The 25,202-nt window shown below is 39.2% G+C and overlaps 1 protein-coding gene across 14 annotated transcripts in view; it reads right to left on the bottom strand.

Annotated features, from left to right (window-relative positions):
* The window catches only part of dgkza (diacylglycerol kinase, zeta a), a 174,900-nt gene that overhangs the window by 48,790 nt on the left and 100,908 nt on the right, over window positions 1-25,202 (bottom strand). For 6 of the 14 annotated variants that reach the window (XM_015338596.2, XM_015338597.2, XM_015338587.2 and 3 more), the window contains 20 exons: window positions 23,840-23,917; window positions 23,658-23,732; window positions 21,873-21,929; window positions 21,111-21,209; window positions 20,562-20,630; window positions 19,950-20,021; window positions 19,282-19,398; window positions 18,613-18,684; window positions 16,607-16,702; window positions 15,885-15,967; window positions 14,692-14,752; window positions 12,219-12,332; window positions 11,669-11,809; window positions 8,888-8,966; window positions 8,324-8,379; window positions 8,137-8,199; window positions 7,413-7,486; window positions 6,998-7,109; window positions 6,336-6,535; window positions 2,349-2,449 (listed from right to left, as the gene is read on the bottom strand). In XM_015338596.2, the coding sequence (XP_015194082.1) occupies window positions 2,349-2,449; window positions 6,336-6,535; window positions 6,998-7,109; window positions 7,413-7,486; window positions 8,137-8,199; window positions 8,324-8,379; window positions 8,888-8,966; window positions 11,669-11,809; window positions 12,219-12,332; window positions 14,692-14,752; window positions 15,885-15,967; window positions 16,607-16,702; window positions 18,613-18,684; window positions 19,282-19,398; window positions 19,950-20,021; window positions 20,562-20,630; window positions 21,111-21,209; window positions 21,873-21,929; window positions 23,658-23,732; window positions 23,840-23,917 (1,819 nt within the window). The remainder of the gene's footprint in view (window positions 1-2,348; window positions 2,450-6,335; window positions 6,536-6,997; window positions 7,110-7,412; window positions 7,487-8,136; window positions 8,200-8,323; window positions 8,380-8,887; window positions 8,967-11,668; window positions 11,810-12,218; window positions 12,333-14,691; window positions 14,753-15,884; window positions 15,968-16,606; window positions 16,703-18,612; window positions 18,685-19,281; window positions 19,399-19,949; window positions 20,022-20,561; window positions 20,631-21,110; window positions 21,210-21,872; window positions 21,930-23,657; window positions 23,733-23,839; window positions 23,918-25,202) is intronic. The other 8 variants (XM_015338600.2, XM_015338601.2, XM_015338593.2 and 5 more) reach the window with 6 other exon arrangements.

Here is a 25,202-nt window from a genome sequence, read left to right as displayed (position 1 = left end):
AAGAATACAAACAAATATGTTCTGCATTTCTACAGATGCCCCCTTTCCATTTATCAGCTCTCTTTTAACTGAACACAAGGGACTGCAAGCATGTAGAACTATTTGGAATCGTCTTAAACTGCTGTGCACCAATCCTTTAACCATGACATTTTTATCCAGTCATACACTTTTAAAAACTACTTAGTCCAATATAGAGTGTCAGTGAGCAACAGCCTAACCCAGCATACAATGGGTGCACAATGAATTAAGGTTTTATTAAATATTTAATATCAACATTTCATGGCTTTAAAGCCTGAAGCATCGGCGATCAGGGGCCCTCATTGCATGTGGATAGTTTGAGTGATTGAGCAAACTCATCTCCCTTTGGTTTTTTTAACAGTAGTTAATGGTATAAGCATGCTTTACTGAAACAAACTGTACAGAACAGTATGTTCTCCAAGATGGTTTAGCTGGTATTTCTAAAGAAATGGGAAGATTACAAGTCTCTTCACTGGAAACAGACAATTTATTTTTCATATTGTACTTGAGATAGCATTGAATAAAAAAAAAAAACTTTCATGTATTCTGCTTGGATTTCATACTCCTGCTTGGTCTTTTTTCTCCATTGCTTGAAATCTGCCCAGCTTCTGAACTGTTCAAAAATGATCTACTGTACATAAAACAGCCTCAAAGATTACCAGAAGGCATCAAGAGTTAACAAATTAGCATCATATTGTGCCTTTATGGTCCCTGACAAAGCATTGTAGCGTAACACTGAAAGAGTTCTCTGTCAGTGTGTAAACAGTTACTTTTACTAGAATGTCAGAGTATGGGACTACTTTCAGGTGAAATAATGTCTGGATTTTAAAGAGCTGTCATCAGTAATTCTTCAGGACCAATAATTTGCCATTTGTTGCTTCCTTACTTTCAGTGTTTGAAGAAAGTACATGTTTTTGCCATATACTGAAGTAGCTGAGGGAGTCTTACCTCTCATCCCACACCAAGATTTAATATCACATAGTATTCACAGAAAGAATAGCTTGCTACCACAACTGCAAACAATTAATAAGTATCTTCAATGGTCAAGATGGAGGCACTGGGGACTAAAATGGATGAAAACAGTCTGAGCCGCAATTGTAGATGAGGTGTTCTACAGCACCAAACCAAGAAAAGTTTAGGAGGGAGACTCTGCTGACTTTAAAGAGATGCTTACCGAACCAAACTGGCTGAAGTCCCTCACTGAGCTGCGAGAGCAATTGAAAAACAAACCAAACAAAAAAAAACCTGGGATGCAGATGGAAAGTCTTTAAGCTTGGCATTTCGGGGACAATTTTAAGCAGTTCTGTCATTATGCATTCCTGCTCCCTTGATGTCTAGCCAGTAATGCCCGAAAGCATCCTGAATGGTTAAGTGAACAGCTGCTGCAAAACTGAGCAATTTTAGCACACCCCCAGTCTCATCCAGAACCCCTCCCAAGGCAGAAGACTGAAAGATGTCTGTGCACGTTAAGTACCACATAGATCAACTGGTCTGCCTTGTGCATACAAAATTAAGCAGCTATTAAATGATTATATCCTCTGAAGAGCAGGCGCAAAGTATATCCTTTAAGGTTTGAAAAATGAACTCAAGTCTGACAAAACGGAGTGCAATGAAACTCAGAGATCGGGCAATTTTCATATTCATTAGCAGGTCCAGAATGTCTCTACTACAGCCCAACACAAACAGCTTCAATTTTAAAGCACAAAATTTATTACACTTAGATCTTTTCCATCAATTTCCCTTCGGGATCAATAAAGTCTTATCTATCCATCTTTGATGCAGATAATCTGGTTTATTCTCTGAAAGTGATAAAGTGTCATCAGGCCTTTCAATGTGCTTTCAAACAGGAAGCAAAAGTGCCAATAAGCCAGGAAACATAAGAAATAAATGTGACATTATGAAAAACGTCTACATTTTTCTGTGATGCTCAATTGTCAATTTTTAGGTGTATCAGTACTGTAATTGATATTCTTTCTATAACATGATACAGTTTTAATTTATGCAAACAAATTCTCAGGGCAAATGTTTAAATCTTCCCCGAGTTTCGGTGAAACAAAAAAAAAAAAAACTAGTGCAGAAGTAAAGCTCTTACCAGAAGATTCTGAGCAATGCAACCCTGTCTATATCATTTGCTGGAGCCTTACTTTTAAATGCCATGTGACACAGAGCTACGCAGACAATATAGTTAAGAAAAATTAAATAAGAGCAAGAGGGACGTGCAGATAAGTTTCCCCCAGAGGATATGACAGCAAGTTAATAGGAAAAGGAAAGCAGACGAACTCAGATCCAAAGATGTTAGAAGAAGATAATCACACAACAGTAATACTCACAGGCCTCTTTCAGCTTTTCTTTATCGTAATGTAAGGCTTCATAGTCATGCATGCTGATGCGATTCACACGGATCCGTAACCTCTCAGGGATGGGCTGCTGGCTGCAAGGAAACGACGGGCAGATGTTTATTTGTAATGAAGTGTGCAGGAAGAGGCGGCTCGGGGGCTGGGTACCGATAGCCAACTGGGGTACGAAGACCATAGCGGTTCACTTCCAGACGCGATTCCCAGAAAGAAGCACTGTTTACCGTGAAACGTTACAATGCTTCGTACTCCACGCTGCTGGCCTTAATACCTCAGAGGTATTGTACCCCCCCCCCCCCAACACACACACACACACACACACCTTGCTGCAGCTGCCTCGGTTTCATCCACTTTTTCCGCATTGAATTTATTTACGTTTTTTCTAGCAGAAGGAATTGCGATGTAAAGGCAGCTTGGTAGTTCTAGAAGTGTGGCCACACAGTTCTGATAAACCCGGCCAGTTTCAATATCTGATATTCCGGCCAGAGGCTCCACTGGGCTTGACTGGACTTGAGAATGAAAGCTCTTGCAGTGATAATAGGCATTTTTTAAAGGAACTGTGGACATTCTGTATTAAAATTCATGATTTAGGTGCCACTTGTTTCATGTCATTTATTCTAAAAAACACTCCAGCATATAGTCACTGTAGGTGTTCTGGGGGGAAAAAAAATCTTTAAAAGCTTGAAAAATTTACAGTATATCAGTACTTCTCACTAAAATAGCACCCACAATCCATAAAATATCCTTTTCTCTTTATTACACTTCCCAAATGTCACCATCTGTTCTGTGATCAGATAGTAGGAAAATATAAAGTTTATATTAAATAATGTGTACAGTACAGTTTAGAAACATAAAATACAGTTGCCTTCCAGCACTCAAACTACAGCTAGACCTTTTCTGATTAACTTTTAATGAGATTATTTTGAAAACCTTGCATTCACCACAAGGAACAATTTGGCTGAAAAAGTAGGCAACAAAACCAGATGAATTAACCATATGTGGCAAGAGATGTATATTTACCTTTACAATACTAATAGAAAAATATGCACAAAACTCTGAGAGAAGTAGAGTCCCATTTTGTGAACATTCTTCCTGGATTAGAATTGTAAAAACGCACCATACACGACACCACCCCACCCCAAGAAAATTTGTTTTGATAATGAAAACATTTTTTTCCACATGCATTTAATTTTAATTTGCAAAACAATATCCGGTTTAAAAATAATTGGGCAGATAAACTAGATAGCTGTAATGAGGGGACAAATGCTCCGTCTTCTAAAAATAGCTAATTTTCCACCATGCGCACATTGTCTTACTGTCTGTATACTTTATCTTTAAATTAACATCAAATATACTTTACTGGGGGGAAAAGACACCAAAACGTGCTCCTGAATCTGCAACACTATTTTCATATTTCGGGGTTAGAAAATCGGCATTGATGAGTGCATTTCAAACCAAAATTAAAGTAAAATGTACATGGTAACATGTAATACCTCCAATTCAGATCACAAAATAGGCTTAATTTCCAAGTATGCGCAGTGCCATATTGCTGTCATTGTTTGTGATTCAGAAAGCGCCCGATGTTAAGCAACCCTATTAATCTGTAAACAAGCAGGCTTGTGAATACATTTCTAATCCAGTAGAAATATTGCTCTTGACTTCAAGACGGTTTTTCCAACAAATACTATTTACTTTTTAACTCTACATGCAGACAATGTTGGAACATTTCTGCAGTGAAATCTCTTCTGCACAAGCTGTTCTTATTCACTCATACATCTCATTACATCAGTCATTACAGTGACTAGTGAGCAGGAAGGGCTGCTTCAGATTGCAATTCTAACCCGTGGCAAGACCAGAGTTTTGCAAAAACATGGCTTATAGTACTTTCACAAAAATTCACATTTTTATGTAACCGAAATGCAATAACCAGTCCGAGAACTTGGTACTGCAGTTCCCCCCATTAAGTTCAATTTAGAAGGTTTTCTGCAGTGCATTCTCCCTGGTAACTGCCTTTTTAACTCTTAAAAGGGATTTTTTTTAACCTTTCCATTTTTTGAGGAAAAAGATGGTGCGGGAGTTATTAGAGGGACATTGTCATTTAAGCGACAGGTCTTCCACAAAAGGGTGACTTGTGAGACCTAGACATCAGTTTGGTATGCTTTTTCAGGGTACAAAGATCAGACTCATTAATCAGTCATGCTTACCTTACTGAACATATCAACTGCCCTTGTCAATGACTGACTCAAACACTGCATTCCTAGACACACCGAAAGCAGTAGACTAAAGACAGCACACATCCTACTTCCAAAACAAAGAGCCATCACAATTCTAATGGCAGGAGAATGAAGACACATCTAAAGTAAAGAGAAAAACGACTGACTGCCTGTCTCCTGACACTTACTGTAAAATGTGAAAAACAGCATTACAGAAGCTGTCTCTACTTACAGCTTCTTTATCACAACTTCAGTCGTTGTGCCATTTAGAGCTGGTTTCCAAAAAAAAAAATCAATCAGGTTTGAAATCGGTAGAAAAGCACAATGGGAACAGAAATATAAAAAATAACACTGAAAAGAATCACAAATTGTTTTCAGATACAGCAGTTTGAACTGCAATAAATAATTCTGCATCTTGCACATCTTACTGTATATTAGCCTCACAAACCAAGGCATAACAATTGTCCATCTTTTGAGTCTGGGAAAAAATGAGCTCCATTCACAAGCCCCAGGCCAGGATTTTCTAAAGAACACTTGCAGACAGTAGACCAGAAACACTGGACCTGGCAATCTGGTGTTTCACTGAGCAGAACTGAGGGCCACAGCTTTCAGGGTTCAGATTTGGCAGCAAAAGATAAATCACTGCCATTCAATTCTTTGTTTTTATTGGTCAGGCTTGACCAGAACTAAATGTAAGTTACTGTTTCTTCTCCTGGTTGTGCAAGATTCAGCTCCTATAATTCTTTTTCAGATTTGCCTGGGCATTCACTGCAGAAAAACGACCTCCAGTATTACGCAGACCTTGTCTGGATTATTTTGCACAGTGCAAAGGGATAAACCACTGCATTTCTTCCAACATGTGTTCCTCTTTCTTCACACTTCGGCAAGTTAACAAAATCCTACTCTGTCCAAACCATCAAGTTCTCAACCCACAACCTGTTAAAAATAGGTGGGAGAAACTTATAAAATGACATTTGTGTTAATTGGAAAAAAATTGAGTGTACGGTATACAGTATCTAGACAAAAAAAACATGTTTCTTTTAAAAATACAATCCAATTAGAGTGATAACATTTGAAAAGCATCTTATTAAAGAGAAAAAACCTGTTCTAGTCTCTAGTTATCACGCACTGCTAATTCTGGAGTGTCTCAGCTTGACTTAAATAACTACCCTCATCCAGCCCATAAGGTTACGTTGGACAAGCAGACAATATTAAAAGAATCAGAACTCTCATGAAAGGCAGATCATGGTCCAACTAGTTCATTAATTTCCTATAACTGTCACTAATTTACTTCTGCGATGATAGTCTGGTACATTCTTCAGCTACTTGTACATTGTAGTATTCTAAACTGAAGGTATGTTATTATTTTTTCATCTTATTCATCTTGACATGCCTAATTTCAATAAGTTGAGCATCTTTGCTAACGTTATGATTGAAAAGAACTCACTCAGTCCTACGGCAGGTGGCAATCCACTCTGAATTTTAGAAACTTATTTTTCATTTCCCAGTTCAGAGGTTCAACCAGTTCCCCACTCCTCACACCATCAGTGCAAGAGCCAGTTTGAGATCAGAGGACCCAGGTTGAGACAGAAATTGACATCTATCATAACGGCAGAAGATGGAAAGCTTTTCCTCAAATCACACCCAGCCAGGGAAATTTCTGCCTCACACGGGTGATAATAAGTTTTCTTTAACGTTAACTATGCTATCTTTAACATTTGCTTTAAGAGCAGTGGTCGGCCACACTCACTCATTCAGCAGGGGGATGGAGGTCCTACGCTTGGTCTTCTGCACCATATTGGCCTGGTTCCTCAGGGAGATCCTGATGATGGAAGGGGCCAGTTTGCAGGGCTCCCCGTCCACCTGCATGGGGATGGACTTGTAGGTGGTCAGGGTCACCTCTCGACACTGGTTCAGTCTCTCCCCGTGACCTCCCACCTGTAAAGCTGCCTGGAAATGCCAATAGCCAACACAAAGAAAGAAAATACTAGCTGAGTGATTCATTGTTTTCTCAGACAGGATAAATAACCAATTTACAGGAGAGGCAAAAGATTCTGTCTGCAGCACCTGTGTGTCAGGCCTTTACCTTACTACTTTCTTATTTCAAACATCTACAAGGCAGAGCATCACTATCATCCACTGGGAGGTCTGCCTCGTGACCCTTCTTGGCAACAAACAAAGGAATGCTACGTTCATCAGTTGGATCCCCATCTGCTGCTTAAAAAAAGATGTCTATAGGAAAGAGGCACTAAATAATGTATTTATGAACTGAGTGTACATGTAATGAAATACTAAAATTAAACATTTAAAACAGAATAAGTTCTATAGAATCCAGCAAAATTAGACTGAAGACACACTAAACAAAGAGGCCAGACCATGACAAAAAGGCGTAGGCCGCAGTCACGTCCATACCAGGGATGTCATGGTGAAGCCGATGACCTCGATGCAGCCGTCGTCATGGCGCTGGGGTTCAAAATCGTGGTGTTCGCTGGGGTTACCCCAGGGCATCGTGCCTGCACAGTACCTGATGCAGAAAGGGGAAGAAAGCCCGAGTGAGTTTTGAAAAGCATAAGCACTGTTCCCAGTTTTTGATCGGTCACTACAGAGTGAGATTTCTCGTAAAAAAATTTAATTAAAATTTTACTTTAAAAAGGTTATTGTTAATGGTCTAGTCCCAGCTTGCGTTACTAAAAATGGATGAATAGGTGGCAACAGAAAATTAACAAGATGTGATAGTACATTTTCTAAATTATACATTATTACTAGCTTGACTATTACAGAGACTACTACAACTCATTTATAACAAAGCAATTTTGAAACTCGTTACCTGGGAATGTTAAGGAACACTATACATTGCAGCTTTAGATCCTGAATCTTTGATGTGAGATCAGTACCATCACACTAACAAAACAGAAATCAAAGAAAAGGAGAGAAGTCACTTAAACACTTGATTTAGCAAAGACGATGCATCTCAGCTTTAATTTGGTAATGGAATGTAATATTTACAAGAACTGGCTAAAGATGTCCATTTAGCTGCACAGACATTATTATATTGTAGGAAATGTATAACTAAAATACAAAATACAACTAAAAGGCCTAATAAAAGAAATAGCAATGTTTTCAAATAAGAGTAAAGCCCAATCAAGAAGTGAAAATTGGTCTGCTTTTACAGAATACATTCGACCTCCTTGTCAAAGTGGGGCTGTCGACAACTCTTCAGAAAGCAAAATTTTACAATGAGAATGTTCTCCTTTTGCTCAGGCAGACAGATCAATGTTCAAATTAAAGTGACAAAGTTAAAATGCGTCACTCACCAGTACAGAGTTCTCTTTTGTGAGGCACAGGACACAAATAAACATTGGTATTCTTAAACTACTCTCCCCATTTCTGACAGAGCAAGGGATTAACTCGAAATATTCCCCAAACGCTCCACAAGCTTCCATTCAGTCTCACAGTTATCGGCCGACACATTCAAAATAGTTAAAATTGCCCGAATCAGACCTTTTCCATGTTGCGCAAAGCAGGCTGTCATTAAGTGCTGCAGTACTCACCACAACTTTGATGTGCTTTGCTAAATCTTTGGAGCTGCCCATTAAAAAGTCTGAAAAGGCTGTCTGCAAAAAAAACCAAGCAACTGAGAAATCATGCATTTATTGATAGTGGAACACAGAAGAAATGTTTTATTCTGGGTATCATGGCTATCTCATCAGTGCTTTCATAAGACTCTGTTATACTCACCCCGGCATAAAACATCTTGTTTCTAAATCGGCTGTTAAATCTCTCGGGATTGGCCTCTGAGAAGACAAGAGACACTGTTTCAGATGGTGTCACCCAGTTTGATTTATATTTCAATAATCCTGTCACACATGCGGTATAGTACAAAAGATCTCTCTCTCTGATTCATAGAAGAGAGCCCGCATAGTGCTTCTGGGGGATTATGAACAAGATTGATCAAATAAGATCTTTTATCAGAGAACAGAATCCATTTCAGACAAGAACTGATTTTGCCAATCAAGGGCTAAACGTGACCCACAGGGAAAATTACAACGCCTTTATAAATGTTTACAAGTCAAACAATACACATTAAAATATTACCAAAAATATATTTCTGAAATAAAAACAACCCTTGAAACTATTGTTGTGTTAGAACCATGCAATGACTTAAAAATTCCAATTTTGGAAGTACATTTTTGCTGTCAGATCACAATAAATTAAGTCCCTTGTGCTTACAATACAAAATGAGCAATTCTAAAAGATTAACAGCTTCCAGGACACATTTTGAGGAAACAATTCACAACAAACCTCGAGATTCATGAAACTCCAGAGTTACATGTGCATCAAAACCAAGGCTGAAGTAGTTATTGAAAACATCAAGGGGAAGCTATTAACATAAAAATAAAATATAAAACATTGTTAGCATGGTTCCAGAGTATCTCTTGAAACAGTGGGTTTTACTAGCTAGTTTGTCTTAAAGGCTTAAAAATACAGTAAATACATGTGGTAAAACTACTACAATCCTTTATCAGCTGTGTTTTAAACAAAATCTCACAATCTCCCTTCTGAGCATGGTGGATATTTGAACATAATGCATATGCAAATAACTTCACTTTACAGGTTGGCTGTGATTATGTATTTGGCTGGTAAAAAAAAACTCTGGACAGGGGAAAAATGAAATATTTTATTATTATTATTCATTGCAAATGCTTTGTACAAACAGCTTAACTGGCTTTCACAAGCTACCCCCACCCTCAGACCGTGGTTCTCTAGCACCCAGAAAAACCTGCTTCCGCCATCTGACTGGGCAACAGTATGCCTTTCATTAGTTTGCCTGCGTCAAGTCATTAATTTTTACCACACAGTCCTCCTCACTGCGCACCTCAAATATCAAGAAGTGGCTAAAGAAATAGTCAGAATGAGGAATTTGACAGGACTCCGGCGTTTCGATCCTGGCACTGTAAGTAACCACCCCCACAAGGAGCAGAAGCAGATGACTGGTTTTAATGTGACAGGAAAACCTGAATTAATTTGTGGTCCATTCTAGACCCAGGTTAAGTTTCATTACAAAGTTTTCACCGTGATACAACATGAACGTAGCACCGCTAATAAGCATCTTCAGGCTCTGAACCCGAGTGACATTTAAGAGACTAATTAGTGCTGTGGCATCCGCTGAATTTAATGAAATGCTGTGCAGCTGCACAAAGCTCTCTTTTCCTTTCCTCACTAACCTTCCCGCCATCTCCTGCCGTTCTGATCAAAACACAGGAACCCACAATTAACTGTGGGGTTAGAGGAGTCCATTCTGCACCAACATCACTAGCCCTTTGCTTCTGTCCTCCTAACTCATCAGTCATGAGATCTCTCCTTAGCGCTGGGGATTCCAAACTCACAATGGCACACTGGTGGGGGGCAATGTTTTTAGACTGCGGCAGATCAAGTGATGGCCCAACCCTGGGCTTCGCGCCTGGGGAGAACCAGGAGAACCGAGATCACCATTACAGCAATATTACCGTAATGATGCAGCAGGCAGCAGAGGCAGACTGCTCTCCGTGACTAGGGAAAGCCCTGTAACCAGCTCATCCTTCTTGCAAGCTACAGATAAGCCTTATCACCGATCCCAGATATTTAGCAATTTCCTGCAGCTGCATTATTAAATGGCCCCAGCTAGGCGTTGATTTCAATCAGACTTCAATCTTGAGAAAGTTCTCGGTTAAGCACAGCCGGTTTGCAGCCCCATGAAGCTTCGCTTGGCTATTTAGAGCTAAACGCAAAAACGCTATCATCCCTTCCTTTCCATTACAAACATATTATAAGATCAAATAATTTACTAAGAGGCTCAAAAGGAGGAAGGTGATATTAATTTAGCTCAAAGTTACCAGCTAAAGGGGTTCACTCACCACTTTCTTTTTAAAAATTGTTCTCCATGCTACTGTATTTCCAAATTCCTCCTTTAAAATGATTTGATTGTTGGTTTAAACAGATACAAACCTATTTAAATGCATTAACGGTCAGATGAGATTGAATGCTTAATTGAGTCATTTTTTTTCAGTTTGAGATTCAGCAGTGACACCAACAACAAACCATTATGGAAAAATTATGTCTATTCGACACATTTTCCCTACATGATAAACAGCTCATCACAGACTAACTATACAGTATGTTAATACTGCAGGAGCTACAGTACACGTTACACTACATTACTATGCAGGTCTACCACCTAACATTTATGAGCATCAAAGGATTTAAGTGTTACTGTATACTGGCTTCTAAGCAATTAATTAAACACAGCAGCGATAAAAATTAATTTCACACAGTATATTTGCTGATCAAATTTACCACATATTGTGACAACTACCATTGTGAAATAATCAGTTTTTCAGTGCAACCTGGCCTGAGAAATTGGATAAGATCACTGAACAAATGAAAATTTGTAGTGATTCCAAAGCACCTTACATTTGTACCCATTTATACTGGGTATTTCACTAAAACAATTCAGTGGAAGTGTTTTGCACAAGCGTACAACAATCATGTCCCAGCTGGGATTCAAACCCATGACCTTCCCATTACTACTAGGCCAGCACATTTCAAAAAGAGAATATTGGTCACTGGGTGGACTGGGCGAAGGGTGCATGTCACAGAGACCGAGAAATTGATGAGAGAAGTGTGAAGCCGGATAGGAGGGAGAAGTAGATTGGAGCTCTCAGGTGCGCCAAACTCTGGGGAGAAATTCAACTTCCAAATTGTGCTGGGGCATGCTCAGTTTGCCGAGTCAGAGGAAGCAGTCAGGTTTAGTTTCCTTTGAGCTAGCCAAAGAAATGAAGAGCCACAGAGAGCTGCAGGACTGAATCACTAAAATGATATCAGGAGAAAGGAAATGTAGGTTTGGGTATGCTATAATACTCATTTATATGTATGCAGGCGGAAGTGGGTGAGGTTAGGGTTTGACTGTCAGCATCAAACATTTTAAAGTAGAATGCTATATGGGAATGGCAAGAGGTGGTCATTACTTTGCCAATGTTTGAGTCTTGATATAGGCAAAGGCAAGCTGTTTCCTGGGATGACCAGATCTAAGGGAAGCCGGCTTACCTTATCTGTTGCTCCTTCATCTTTGTCTTCTGGATTTGCTTGTACATTTGGTTCCACAATCAAGTTCCAGCGATCAAGCTGGACAATATTTCCATCTTCCACATGAGAGAGGATCTTGGAAACGGGCTCATCCGTGTACCCCTGTGAGCACAGAACACCAGCAGGCGCATTTCCATGACAGCAGGTCAGGAGCTCTACTCATACTGGTTAGACAGGCTGATTAGCGAGTATTTTGAGCAGTAAAACATGTTTTAATCACAGAGTTAGTGTTAATTTAAAACAGTTCATGAACTTTTTACAAGGGGCACTATGATGCCTAAATGTGAGACAAGAAAAAGCAAGGTGAGAGCTGTAGTTCATAAATTTAGTGTCCAACCTATGCATCCGACAAAACTCACTAACTTAAACTGGTTTCTGTGGTGTGACCCAAAGCACAACGCAAAATCTGACAATGTGTAGGCGAGATGGATCCCAAAACTCATCAGAGCTGTGCCACCAACGAGTCCAGAAACATTAAAGAAAGTAAACAAAGAGTGGCGGATGGACTCACCCCACCCCAGTTCAGAGTCCTGGCCAGGTCATTCCCAGTGCCCAGAGGAAGAACAGCTACCGCTGGCTGCGGGCTCAGCTGCAACTGGTCTAAGATGGACAGGATCCAGCCAACCTGCAAGTTACCCACACTCTATTAAACAGGTGAGAAGGCCTTACTTTGTTTTCGCTTTGTTCCAAGTTCTGTAAAATCTGGATTGAACAAATACAAATACTTGAAATAAACTCAAGGATTAATATTTCCACAAAAAAATAATTTAAAATAGTGTTCCTATTCAGCCAAGGTGATTTATGCAGCCCCGCCGTATTCCATCAATTTTTTTTCTCTTGAGATAAATCCATTTTAAACATGACTACAGTATTTAGTATTCATGGGTGTATTTTTTGCATTGTTTCTGATATTTGCTAATATTTCTGCTCAAACGTGCTCTGCCTGTTCATGAATTAAAAGAAACTTTACATTAACGTGTCGGGAAATATGCCATACAGAAGAAGCCACTGTTTGTAGACAATATTTTCATTCTGTGCTTGAACAGATCTTTTAATGGCATCAGCATGGATGAAGTCAGTACTCAGTGTCAGTACTTGGACACTGGATGGATGAATTACTTTAGAGCAAACGGTAGTTACTTCCTATCCCTGTGAGCAATTCTGAAATCTACTTGGCACATAAATTATAACACATTGTAGGTTCATGCAGGGTTTCACTATCCTAGGAAAAAATACTTGAACGATTTGTTCATCATACATCAGACCTCAACCTTCATACCCAACATCCACTTGAGTGTTTCATACTGATAATTTATTAACAATGCATCATCTCCTTGTCCCAGAAAAGGCAAGCTTTATTAATTCAAATGACAAAATTGGCTTTTTTCTTAACCGCTCACAATCTACTTCTCCCTCCCTAGTGAATTAGCAGTGGCGTATTTGAGCAAGGATGTCAAAGCGTTTATTTTCACTGTCATATTAACCCAACCTGGATTTGTCTCTATGGCCCAAACGCATAAAATCACCAAAGGAAAACCACGACTTAATCAAATTTGCCATGCAATCCACAGAAGCACTGATGTGGAAAAGACGCAGCTTGGAATATGCTAACTATCCTTAGCACAACGATCACGTTAAAGCAGAATGCCAGCGTGATTAGGCCAGGATAAAAATAAACCCAACCTTGTCAGTAGAGATTTTTACAAAGATAAATATTCAAAGTTTTAATATTTTAGTTAAAAACCCGTGTGGTCTGAACTCATCTTATTTTCAGAGCTTTAATTGTCTCATATTTGAGCAGTTGGAAATATTACTAGCTTTCTCCAAGGTAATTTGTGTTCTGCAAGATTATTTTATTTTTGCTAGGGAAGTGATACAGTAAATACACAATGACAGCACTGTAAGTCACAGAACCCCAAAACGTGTGGATTGGGACAGTGGTGGTGTTTTGGGGGAGAGGTTTGTGGGGATCTGTCACAAAGGACTGCCAAGTGTGTAAAAGTTTGAACAGCACACATTATATACACGGTGATTATAAACAGTACCTGCAAACCACTAACAAGCATCACATCAGGAAGAGCACATATCTCTTGATTAGTTTGCAAAATAATCTTGCCAGGTGCAGCACTGCCAGAGGTTAGTATGCACACTCTGCACTGACATATCTGTCTGATTGGGAGCTTTCAAGACAGCTTGGTGAGGCTGATGAACGCACTGAAGAGCTTTGAGAAACTAAAGAAGTCAACAGGTTACTCTTCTGAATATTCAGTAATTCAGAAAACAAAGGGGGGGGGGATGTAAATCGCAGATCAGTGCCTTAATCTATCAAGAGAATGTCAAGAGCAATAAGTAGCATCTACAATAAAAACAGCTTTCAAAATGAAAAAACTGAAGAATGTTTAAATTCAATCTGGAATTGCCAAAGCAATTTGGTAAAACACTGAAATGTTTCAATCTAAGCATTGCTGTGCTATAAATAATCAGTTCCATACAGATGTGTGGCAGAGACTTTAGTATTTGCCCCACACTCTTCCAAACAAAATACCTTTGAAGAAAAGTCTTGATAAGATTCATGAAGCAATTGTACTAGAGATCAAGTAAGATGGACTGAATTGTTATTACGATTCCCAATCCTGTCTGGTTGCTAGATGCCCAGAGTTTAGATTCCGGCTCAGGCCAAATGACCACTGGCTGAATCAGACATATTTAACATTTTTCCTTAGTTCTTCAGACACTGCTGCTGAAACAGTAAACCTGTAGAGACACTGATGCTCCAAGGCTAGGACTGTACAGCCCTGTTCTATGAAACACAAGCTGTGACCATGTGGCAGTTACTAGATTTAACTACTGATCTCCCTTTTTTTTACGTTTTACTGTGCTTTCCTCTTTTTGCAAAAACAAAAAGATGCCTTTCCACTTCCTGGAGCACTGTACAGCTGAAAAGGCAAGCGTGCAGATAATTTTGCAGGTAACAAAATACTCACAGTGCCATCACCACCACAGGCCAGAATTCGCAAATTGTGGACTTTGCGGTACATTTCTAACCTTGAAAAAGGGAAAGAAATATTAAAGACAGTTTGCGCTAAAGCTGTTTGACTTCTATGGCAGGGCAACAGAATCACTCCCTGCAGATTCTTAAATAGGTCTATACTTTACCAGGTTTGCCATAAATCCATAGTAACAGCAATGCTAGAAGGCAAAGCTCGCTCATGAACAGCATTATAAAGGTCTAATGAAAATTGGCGAGGACTCTGTGTCTATAATGAAAGGTAGGTAATTGAACACTGATGTTTCTTTATAATCTTTCCTAAGGTTGACTTAGATGCAAGACCTCATTAACAGAATATACCTGACAAAATTATTACGGGCCATTAAGTTTAATTATGTTTCGGAATAACGGAACAGAGTTAATGAAGTCCACAGGAGAGAGAATCATCATAGTGCAGATGAAACTTTGAAAACTGTCACCTCTTATGTGGCCAGTGCTGTTTGATGCAGTAGGAGTCGCTTCAAAATCTAGAGGGATTTTTGTGCAGATTAATAATATGCATATGGGTTTGCCATCCCAGTTGAATCTGCATGTGAGCCAAGGCTCCAAAGTGTCAATACTGGTTGCCTCTGCACTTGGGAATACATTTCCATAGATTAAGCAAGTGATAATGTCCCCACCGTAAAAACCTCAGAGATTAGTCCACGTACAGTATGTACTGTAGACCCAAGTAGTCAACAACCCTGAGAAATACTGCTGTGCTTTGCTTCCATCTGACATTGAGCTTTGATTTCATCTTAGGCCACTTGAACATTTTGCCTCCCCACCATCACATCAGACAGGGTGCAGATTCCTCTGATATAGTTACAATGAGAAAGTCAAAGGATGCTAGTCTTTGACATTCCCCCCAAACAAAATTTCAGTAATAACCAAAGATAATGGCGTTTAAAATCAAGTAAAATCAATCTACAAATAGTACATTTGCATTTTAAGACTTAAATCACTCCGGGGTCCACAAAAAAGCTCTACCCAACACCTGGTAATCACGCCAACTGTATCACTAAAAAAAGGGACTTGGACCAAGTGCACCTGACCAGCAAGGTTCTGGATATTATGTACTATAAATGTGTTGAGGAGCATCGGCCCTAAAGAGGGATGAAATATTGTGCCTTCCTTCTCAGTACCTACCCTTCTTTAGGTCCTCCCTGGCTGAGGTCAAACACTTGGCGTGGGTTGAGGTACCACATGAAGGACTGGATTATCTTAGCTCCCTGGATGAAAAATAAACAATACACATCCTATTGAAGTGTCTCCAGTTTTTTTCAAGTTCCTGTTTAATTTGTTTCAATGTAGCTTAAACTGCAAGTTAAAGCAGAGCTCCAGTGCATTTATCTGCATGTTGTTTTCCTTGATGAAGTCGCTTATGAATGTTTAAATTAAATCTGGAGATGCTGAAACAATATGTCAAGGTACTTAAGTTTTATCTCAACTGCAGCAGTCAAATTCATCACAAGACCAAAACAAAATGAATATGGTTGTTTGTCAGTTAAATCTGTTGAATCTGACACAACAATGAACATGCAGTAAAGAAAAACAGCACAAGTAAACATCAGAGAATTTCACAAAGGTTTCTCTGAGGCTTTGATATCCAATGAAAGCTAACATTTTTGAACAAAAACATCTTTGAAAGCAGCTTCACAGTCAGTGAAAAGGCAATCTGTGAATTATATACAAAATTTAGCACCACTCCATTTCTAGAAATTTGTATACACACTTGCATAATATTGTACACCTACTATACTGTAAAGGAGAAGCCAATTTCACAATGTGGTAATAAAAAAAGAACAGTAAGAGACTGCAAACCTCTGCAGAGGTCTTATAAAAATCAACCACTGCTGATTTCTGCCCACCTGATTTCCGCCACTTTTAGGATTCACAAACACCAGAAGAGGCTTCATCAACTGTGAAGGAATTGGCTTCACTATGAATGGCTTCCACCGGGTCTCCTGTGTATCACAGAGCCAACGTTAGAAACCTTACTGATGAGCCACAGGTACCTTCATTGACAGGACATGAATACCAGTGACCCATTCCTCCTGCTAAATAAACTAAAGGTGTATTAAAGCATTGACACTAATTCTAACCTCCACCTTATAATGCAGGTACATTATGTTGATTAGATTTGTTGTTTTACAGATTAAGCGCCTAGTTATAACTCTTTAAACACAATACTTAGGAAACAGTTACTGGAAACTGGCATTTTTTTTTGTTAAGATTGGAGAGCAGAAGAGTATTGGAGAGAAATAGCAGGGTGTTTAATGGCACCACCGGAAAACTATGACATTGGCCACTTCTGGGCTGATGACGACAGAGCTAGATTCACTGACAAATCCATTTACACCCCAAGGCCTTAAAATAATCCGAAAGGTGAGCAACCTGGTTACCCTCAAAAGGTTGAACCTAAAATGTTTTCATCAGCAATTTACAATATAACGTATGATCATTTTATGGTGTTAATCTTTAATGGTGTTTTGTTTTATTTATCAGATCAAAGAGTAGTGAGATCACAAATATCACCAAATGTCACCTTTCCCAGCTTTATGTTCCATTACAGGTATAGAGCAAGGCATTGTATTGAAAACTGCACCATAGATATAACCAAAGAATGATTTTTTTCACCCTTGGTCTTAAATGGCCTTTCCAAAAATTCAAAAGGACAACATATTTTTATATTACATTATACAGTATATTTAATAGCATTGACGATCAGTGATGTGCAGTACTAAAGTAATTCTGATTGCAATATACAGTAGTAATGTGTATTAGTGAGTCGGAACATTCCATTCCACTAATTTACTATATTGCAATCCAAATTAGGTAGTGATATCAGTCTGCTATATACTGTAGAATATTAGGTTCCTAACTCAGTGTATTGTAATTCAATAGAGATGTGTACTTACAGTATGAATTACTGTAGATCAGTAACAATATTGATTTACAATACATTACTTTTAGTCCGTAGTACTGAATGTATTGTGTATATAGAGGTCTATAATAAACTGTACAGCAACAACATAATCAGTTTAAATTGTACTTTATGTTATGTAAAATTATGTTATATTTTAAAGCTCATAAGTAACATTATAGTTGTGTTTTTTGTAATGGTACTAGTACAGTACATAAATTACTATATTATTGGAGTCATCAATAATCTTGGTCTATAATGCTTTTGTTAAGCTGTTATTCAGAAGGGTGCCATCACATCAGTTCATCAAAGATGTTGGCCTACAGGCTACTGCTCTGTAATTCTCATTTAGTGATGGCAATCTGTAACAATTTTGCAGTGAAACTCAATGATAGTGTATTGTAGCTGTCATTAAGAAGTGACAGTTTGAGATATGAAAAAAAACGAGGTTTTTGCTGCCCTAGAAATGTTCCAAACAACCATTTGCCTTACGAGAAGGCTAAAAGGATGTGTGTTCATGTTTTTTTACATTGTATCTTAAAGGATAGTACTGCACCTTTTCTCCTCAGTGGTATTGAAAATATTCATTAGCATAACGGCTATAAATGACTGGAGGCCATTTGGCTCAAAGTTAGCTTCTAGCTGATCCAAGAATCTCATCCAGCCATTTCTTGAAAGAAGTAAGGATACCATCTTCAAAAACATGGGTAGCTAGCTTGGGCTATATTCCAAGAATTGTTTGAGCAAAAAAGTATTTTGTGTTTCCACTTCCAGCCTGTGTATTTTCAATTTTTATGCCGCAGAAATAAATGAGTCAGTGATCTTGAGGATTCTGAATTCTCAATAGATAGTATTTCACCTTGAGGATAGTATACATCCAATTTGTAAGCATTAAAATTGATTTCTGATCAGCAAACGTGGATGACGTCTCTGCCAGGAAGACAATCTCACCTCTGCTCCCTTCTTGCTGGACTTGCGTTTGAAGGATGTGCGCTTCTTCTTCTTACTTGACTTTAGTGACGTCTACAAAAGAAGAAAAAAAAACTTTGGCAGATTTTTCTTTTTAAATAATTCTTTGTGCCACTATTATGAAGCAACTATTGAATATAAAAAGAAACATTTGAGAAGGCAGCCACCAATGTTCAGTTGTATCAAATAGCTATTCAAACGCAGGAGACCAGTGATATCCTACAAAAAAAAATCAATTTTTCTTTCAAAGAAAATGCTTTTAATACATTGAGCAGTGCTTATGGTTACTTCTCACCCATTTGAAATCGACACTTTCATAGAGCTGGGTAAAATAATAGTAAAATATTTCTGCTTAATCCCAAAGTGATCTGTCGTATTAGTGTTGATTGATGAGGAGCTCCTGCAATTCAACTGCTGTTACTGACCTCCAGTGGTCAAAATCAAGGATATAATGAAGCAGAATTTAAGATTTTTCTGAAGTGTTAGCAACAAACGTTAATCCATGCTCTATGCATGGATGCATTTCGGCACTGTTCTTTCTTTTGATCGATTCATAACACAAAGAAATGAGGTATAAACAGGGAAGAAGGTGGGGGGGTGGGGAGGCTGGAGGAATGTTTGGGATGAGTGGGAAAAGCTTGCTGCCCGTACCTGGGGTCGCCGGACACGGATGATCCAGGTTGGGGGGACGATGACGGCAGCGTGAGCCCCGAGAGAGCAGGCCTCCTCAATCTGCTGCAGCATGAAACACGTCACCTTGTTGTGATACTGGAAAGAGGGGAGACGAGAGCATCAGCAACACGGAGCCTGTAGCCACACCCCAAACAGCCAGCCAACTGGTCACCCACTGCCAAAAGTCCAGATACACATCCAAAGAGCAGGGGTTACTGCAACCTAGCCCTGCTGTCCACTGAAGGGAACTGCCACTGCTGGGGCTGTCTTGATCAGTTCCCAGGACCTACAGTAGGTGTGAAATCTGCTATTTTTACCCAAGATGCTGCTGTGATACCTACACATATTTACTCCATTCCTAACTCCATCACTAAGGTCTAAGTAGTTCTCCACTGCCTCTGCACAAATATACAGTGAAAGGCTTATCATTCTGAAGTAGTTCAAGTAGGTAGCTGCGTCAGCATGCATAGGCTGCAAAGGAACAAGTTAAAGGTTTATTCAACGCTGAAAAGAGAAGAAAGGAAACAACGTTTTGGCTGTGGTCGCACCCGAAGAAGGCTCCACAGCTGAAATGTTGCGTTTCTTTTCTTTTCAATTTCAGTATGGAATAAACCTTTAACTTGCTCCTTAACATTCTGAAGACTTACTGCTTGTTTGCACCAGGAACAGCTGATGGCAACAATTTCTTTACTATGAAAGGCAAACTTCTGCTGGAAACCCTGGGAGAAAAAGTGAAAACGGCCATTACAGAAACAACGAAATAAAACCAACTCGAAGGGCAAAGAAGCAAAATCAGAAGCAATACTAATGATTATGTAAACGTGTTGATGGCCAATAAATGCAGAATAGATGGAATGGTGAACCGTTACGTAATTACATACTGTAAACAAAAATCAGAATTTCCTTTCACTTCCATTCAAAACAGCACCCTCCAAATTAGAAATAATTGAAAAAAAAACTGGGAAAAACGTGAACCAGATATTGCAAATTTCAGAATCTGCAGCTTTAAATGTTGAAATGTTGAGCACTTTAAGTATGTGCTACCCATTAAGAAAGCTGCTTAAAAAATAAACTACAGTAGTTGATGTAGTTAGCTCGCCCAGTCATTTCTGTTTTGTTTTTTGAGAACACACATATTTACTCCATCTCTAACTACATCACTAAGGTCTGAGTAAACAAAACAGCTTCAACAGCATGGCTGGCTTGGTCCCTGCTCCCATCATCCCTTGCTTCTTCCCAACTCCTGCTCCTCTTCTCACCTTTCCACACTGCCGGCACTTCCCTTCCTGTCTCCTCCGGTGAACCCAGTGGTGCCGAACAATCGTGGGCTACAAAGATGTAAGGAAAATTGGTGAATGACAAAATTGAAAAATGAATGAAAAATGTATAGATGGATTGGTTGTTTTGGCCCTTTGGAGTCCAAATCTGCCCTTTTTGTTTCTACTGATCCAGCATCTTGCAAGAGAACCAGCGTCTGTCCTTTGGCAGAAACATTAAGAGGCAACGCTCCTTGGCAAGATTTATCCTCACATTGAAAGCGTGGCGATGCTTATAAAATTCTTGAATGGGTGCAAGTCTGCAAAAACACTAAAAAAATTGCGCCATGTAAAATATTTGACTTAGAGAAAGACCAAAACCCTCCACACACTAAATATTCATGTCAAGTTAAAACCACTGCTGTGGCTAATGATGCTACACTTCTGAAATTACAGAGTGTTTAGCACTCCAGTTCTTTTTCTTTTTTGCTCCTGGCTATTCAAAACACGTGCATGCTCTGCCAGCACACCTGGAGAGGTAGGATGAAATACCTTATTCTGTGTCATACAAGCGGTCGCCATGCGGTTAGCCATCAATATGAGGCCCAGAAGGGGCCTGGGCTTTTTATGAAATCTTCGGCCATGTGTTGGCTAACAAGAGTGAGGCATGATGGGAAAAGGGAAGTTGCAGGATATGTAGGACAGATGGAAAGAAAAGAAAAAGATGAGACAAATGCATGGAATAACACAAGTATACAGATAAACGGATGGAAAAAATAAAGGCAGCATGGCTTTTTAGGTAGCAAGGAAAAGGAAAAGTAAAAGGTTTTTTCTGAAATGCAATCAAGAGAGAAAGACTAGGGTGTCAGCTGTTTGTGGAATGTGACACTTCATGTCAGATGTAAGTTTCACATAACCTAATGTTGCACAGTAAAGAGAATATCACTATATATGTACTGTACATCACTATTAAAAGCATTACAGGTTGTCTTGGCTAAACCGTGTATGGTTTTCAAGCAGTTCAAATAAACAGCATATATCCTGTAACCCAGCTGGGTGCCGAGCTCATGCTTCAGAAATATACCAGAAAAGCATTTAATCCTTCACCCAACTGAAAACTCAAATGCTGTGCATGATTTTAAAAAGTGATCTAAATCTAAGCTTCAGAAACTAACGTTTATTTTTTAGCTCTACAAACTAATATTGCCTGTTTTTAGTGAGTAAAAAAATGTCCCAGTCCCCCCCCCCACCCATACCTAGTCATTTACTTTTCAGCCAAAATAAAAGCAACAGAAATAAAAAAGGTGTAATTACCTCTCGCACATTCCTTGATCCAGATTCCCTAAACGATGGTTTACACCTAAAATTTATCTACAGACACAAAGAAAGGATGAGTTTAACATCAAGAGGTTTTCCATTAATAGAAAATTAATAAAAACCCATCACATGGAGCTGCACCACATAATTGAAAAGTGTTAATTAATTTGGCCCCAGGCAAACTTCAATCACAGGGCTGTATTTAGCAAAAAGATGGATCCCAAAAGTCTCACAGTGACATTTGTGTACCCTGCAGTCACCAATGATCATCTCGAGAAAGGGTGGAAAATTTTCAGTGTTTAAGCCAATCCAACCCTCAGTCAACTCTGTTTCAACCACCAAGCCCAGAGAGAGAAGCAGGCAACCTCCTGCCGCCTAGCAGGTGATAAACTAGAGTCCACGAGTCCTCCCTGTGTGGCTCCCATCAAGGCACTTTAAATATCTAGAACAAAATCAAGATTAATCACGATCTCATCGCCGTCCCTGTAGGACTGTGCTTTTAAAACAGCTAAAAAAAGATAAACAATTTTGCTCTCTTGCATAAAATACCCAACAAGTGAGGAAACATAAAATACTCTCTGCCAGCTGTCCCATTAGTGCAGGAGTTTCCAGCTCTGCTCCTGGGGAGCACCAATACAGTTCCTCTCGCATGTTGCCCTGACTCTCCTGTTAGGAACACTCCTTTAAGAAATTCTGGTTTCTTTACCAGAATTCCGGATTCCAGTTGGAAACTCTGGTTCTTGAAGGTTGAGAGATATTCTGATTTGTGTTCCAAATGATCCCTGAATTATGTACAGTAATTGCACACCTCCTGTTTAACTGATCATAGTTACAGTAAATTGCTCAAGACCTTTAGAAATTGCCGACTTAAGTGCTACCTATAAAACGTGCTTGATTAGAGCTACCCAGGACCAGGGATTTAGAGTCTCTTCAAGCTTGCAGCCCAGGCCAAGATCCATCACCACCCTGGATTCCTACACATGCTTTCAGAAAAGAAATATGTCGGGTCGCAAGCACGGTCATTTGTTTCTCACCACCAAAGGCGTTTTATTTCACCATTTAACTTCACTGTATGCTTCTGCCAAAAAGGATGATCATAACAGAGAAAATGTGTTCACCTCTCAGTTTCCATGTTCATGAAGTCTGAGGAACATCCAAAAATAGGTGTTACTGACTATGTCCTCAGAGGTAGCAAGCCAAAGGCTTTTCTATTCAATAACCGGGGGAAAAAAACACACTAATAAAGTTAATATTAACCGAGTTGATTGTTCTCCATGGGCCTTATAGACGAGACAGTGAAGACTCGCTAGTGGGTGGCCTGTGAAAACAAAGACTACATTCTTGCTCCAGGGAATTTCTTATCAAACTTGCATGAAACTTGAAAAGAAAAGAAATGACCTTACATTATTGATCATAATTAAAAAAAAGGGGTTGATTTTCTTTTGGAATCCAAAAACAGAAAATCAGACAGATCACTTGATCACTCCGATTCACCCACAGATGGTACACCATTCGTTTGTCATGTTAAAGGAGCGAAGAGCGATCCTCTGCCCAGTAGAGAAAGGAAGGCCAATAGCAACCAGAAACCCATGCCCAAAGGCTACCTGCATCCCAAAACACCATCCTTTCACAGCTAGGAGGCAGATGAGCTGATTTTATTTTCAATGGCTTGTTAAATTCCAAGCCAATCAGGACAAAGAGAGCTGTGGATCAAAACACTGGCATGACTGCCTCCCCCAATTCATGCCCACCCAGTCCAAGGGAACGTGAAACAATTCTCACTCTAAAACAAGAGCCTTTGGCAGTGTCCTGGTCAGGGAGACTGCCTATTGGTGACATATCATCTTGGGAGGAGAGCTGAAGGAGGAGTAAAAACACGTGAATGTTTTGCCAAAGATGGCATTATACAATACATATGCGCTGCTGACTTTGTCCTCAACAGGCAAGCAAACACCATTACTTACTTTTTCGAGCTGTTCAATGCAGGGAGTGTGGACCACTATCTTGCAGGCAGCACATTTCTTCCGAGGTACAGATTTCTGCTATGTTGTAGGAATGAGAAAAAAAGGTTCAGTTTCTAAGCCTGAGCTTTAAGGATCAGCAAAGATGGATGATTATTCTTAAACTCGTTGATAAGATGAATTTGTTCCACGAATCCACCAAGAACTTTGTACTATCTCGGTCACAGCAAAAAAAAAGGCATGCACTCTTGAATTTGATCTCAAAATTCTGAAAGGATACAATTTGGCAAATGCATTTGATTAAGGTGCATTTGACACACCAACCTCAGCAAGAAATGAAGACAGCTCCTTAAGCATTTTTCTATGCTTCCGTTTCTTCACAAAACCTCAAAACTACAGCACTTAAATCAGTGTTCTTTCGCTTTTGTTAGAGAAAAAGAAAGCCCTGACTGTACGCCAAACCCAGTGACTCAGCAAATAAGATAAAAATGAACAGCTGTCTAACTTTGAGCAAGGGTGCCAGATTCTGAACCATGAGGGCCACTCCAGCAGATCTTCATGGTATCTTTAAATCAATTTAACATGTAACTGACCATTTGTATTTCTTAATTATTGCTATGTAGCCCTTAATTGGAGCAATTTAACTGACTAACTTTTAGTCAGGTCTAAAAAAGCCCTAAAAGGGATCTAGAAAATGACCTGGGTTGAGCTGTTTAGAGAACTTCAGACTAAAGAGTATTACACTACTGTGTGGCATTCAGAAGAGAAAACAAGACCTAATAAACTTATCTATATTTAGTTAAGCATCTAGATGGCAGTGTCTTAATTCTTTTTTCTTTCAAAAATACATTCTGTAGTATGCTGCATTAGCCACTAGAGGAGTCTCTAACTCTAGAAAAGATTCACAGTTTTGCAGCTGAAGTATAATCTAATACCTTTCTCCTGAAAAGCACTGAATGCCAGCTCACTTTACAACAGATTTCCCCATTGTTGTTTCTTCAGCTGCCCGTCTTGACAAACTCAGTGGGAAATACTGTTTACTGAGTACAAATTCTCATTTTCCAGGTGGCATCAATGTTCTTCAGTGCTCTAAAACATTTAAACTTGTGATAACACCATTAGAGTAGCTCAGTTTGAAGCCTCCTTACATCCGTTCCATTTTCTCATATCAATAGGCATGGCACTATTAAAGCAGCAATCATGTTTCACAATCTTTTGTCAATATGGTAAACACTGCACAGTAACTTGTGCATTATCTACAGAGATAAAGTACCTGTAGCTGGGAAGCATAATGTGGCATTTATTTGCAGCTGTTGTAAGTTTATACTAACTCTTTAACACAGAGACACACCAGTGTGCAAATCAT

This window comes from Lepisosteus oculatus, chromosome 21, assembly GCF_040954835.1.
Source record: "Lepisosteus oculatus isolate fLepOcu1 chromosome 21, fLepOcu1.hap2, whole genome shotgun sequence".
In the NCBI taxonomy this organism is placed as follows: Eukaryota; Metazoa; Chordata; class Actinopteri; order Semionotiformes; family Lepisosteidae; genus Lepisosteus; species Lepisosteus oculatus.
Note: the sequence above shows the minus strand (reverse complement) of the source record. Positions and strands in the feature narration are given on the sequence as shown.